The sequence below is a fragment of the Eimeria mitis genome, genomic scaffold, assembly GCF_000499745.2.
Source record: "Eimeria mitis Houghton genomic scaffold, Emh_scaff595, whole genome shotgun sequence".
NCBI classification, from domain to species: domain Eukaryota; phylum Apicomplexa; class Conoidasida; order Eucoccidiorida; family Eimeriidae; genus Eimeria; species Eimeria mitis.
Window position 1 is genome coordinate 7545 of NW_013574181.1, and position 724 is coordinate 8268.

Here is a 724-nt window from a genome sequence, read left to right on the forward strand (position 1 = left end):
CGTTACTGCGTTGCTCAGCAGAAAAAAAAATATTTTTTCTTTCTTTTTGTGCACGAAACTCAGGGATATACTCCTTCAGCCTCCCCGCAGGCATCAACCTCGGCAGCCAGTCAGAGACAGACAGCCGGCTGCACGTCTGCAGCGCTGCAGTCCTCACCGCGATGCAAGATGTGAGTCTTTGGCCCCCTGAGCTGTTTGCAGCAGCAGCAGCAACAGCAGCAGCAGCAGCAGCAGCAGCAACAGCAGCAGCAGCAGTTGGTAATCAAGGTGTCACATCCACTGGGTCCTCAGGCACGAGGTTTGGGGGGTTTTGTTTCAGGGCGTAGAGCTGAGTGAAGCAGGGAAAGGAGGGGTAGTGTGTTTTCTGTTTATTTATTTGTTTTATTGACTTTGTTTCTGTATTTTTTTTCTTGTTTTGGTTGCTTTCTGGTGTATTTCTCCTCAGGCGCTGAGTGTTGCAGCCCCTGAACACCTCGTATTCGAAGGCAACACCTCAGGCCTATGGAAATTCTCTGCACTCCTTGCCCCCACTGTTACTGAAACAGCAGCAACAACTGGTAAGCATGAATCTGCTGCTTTACACTCTTGCTGCTGCAGCGCCTCGACCCCTTGCTGCAGCTCCCGCGCTGCTGCGGGGAATTTTGCTGCGGGGGTGGGAATATATATATATATATATATATATATATATATATATATATATATATATATATATATATATATATAT

General features: G+C 47.2%; 1 protein-coding gene across 1 annotated transcript in view; it reads left to right on the top strand.

Moving 5' to 3' along the window:
• The window catches only part of EMH_0017230 (thrombospondin type 1 domain-containing protein, putative), a gene marked incomplete at both ends in the record, with an annotated part of 7952 nt that extends 7500 nt beyond the window's left edge, over positions 1-452 (top strand). Inside the window, 2 exon segments of the mRNA XM_013500849.1 lie at positions 64-298; positions 446-452. Of these exon segments, the coding sequence (XP_013356303.1) occupies positions 64-298; positions 446-452 (242 nt within the window).
• Positions 453-724: the final 272 nt, after the last annotated feature.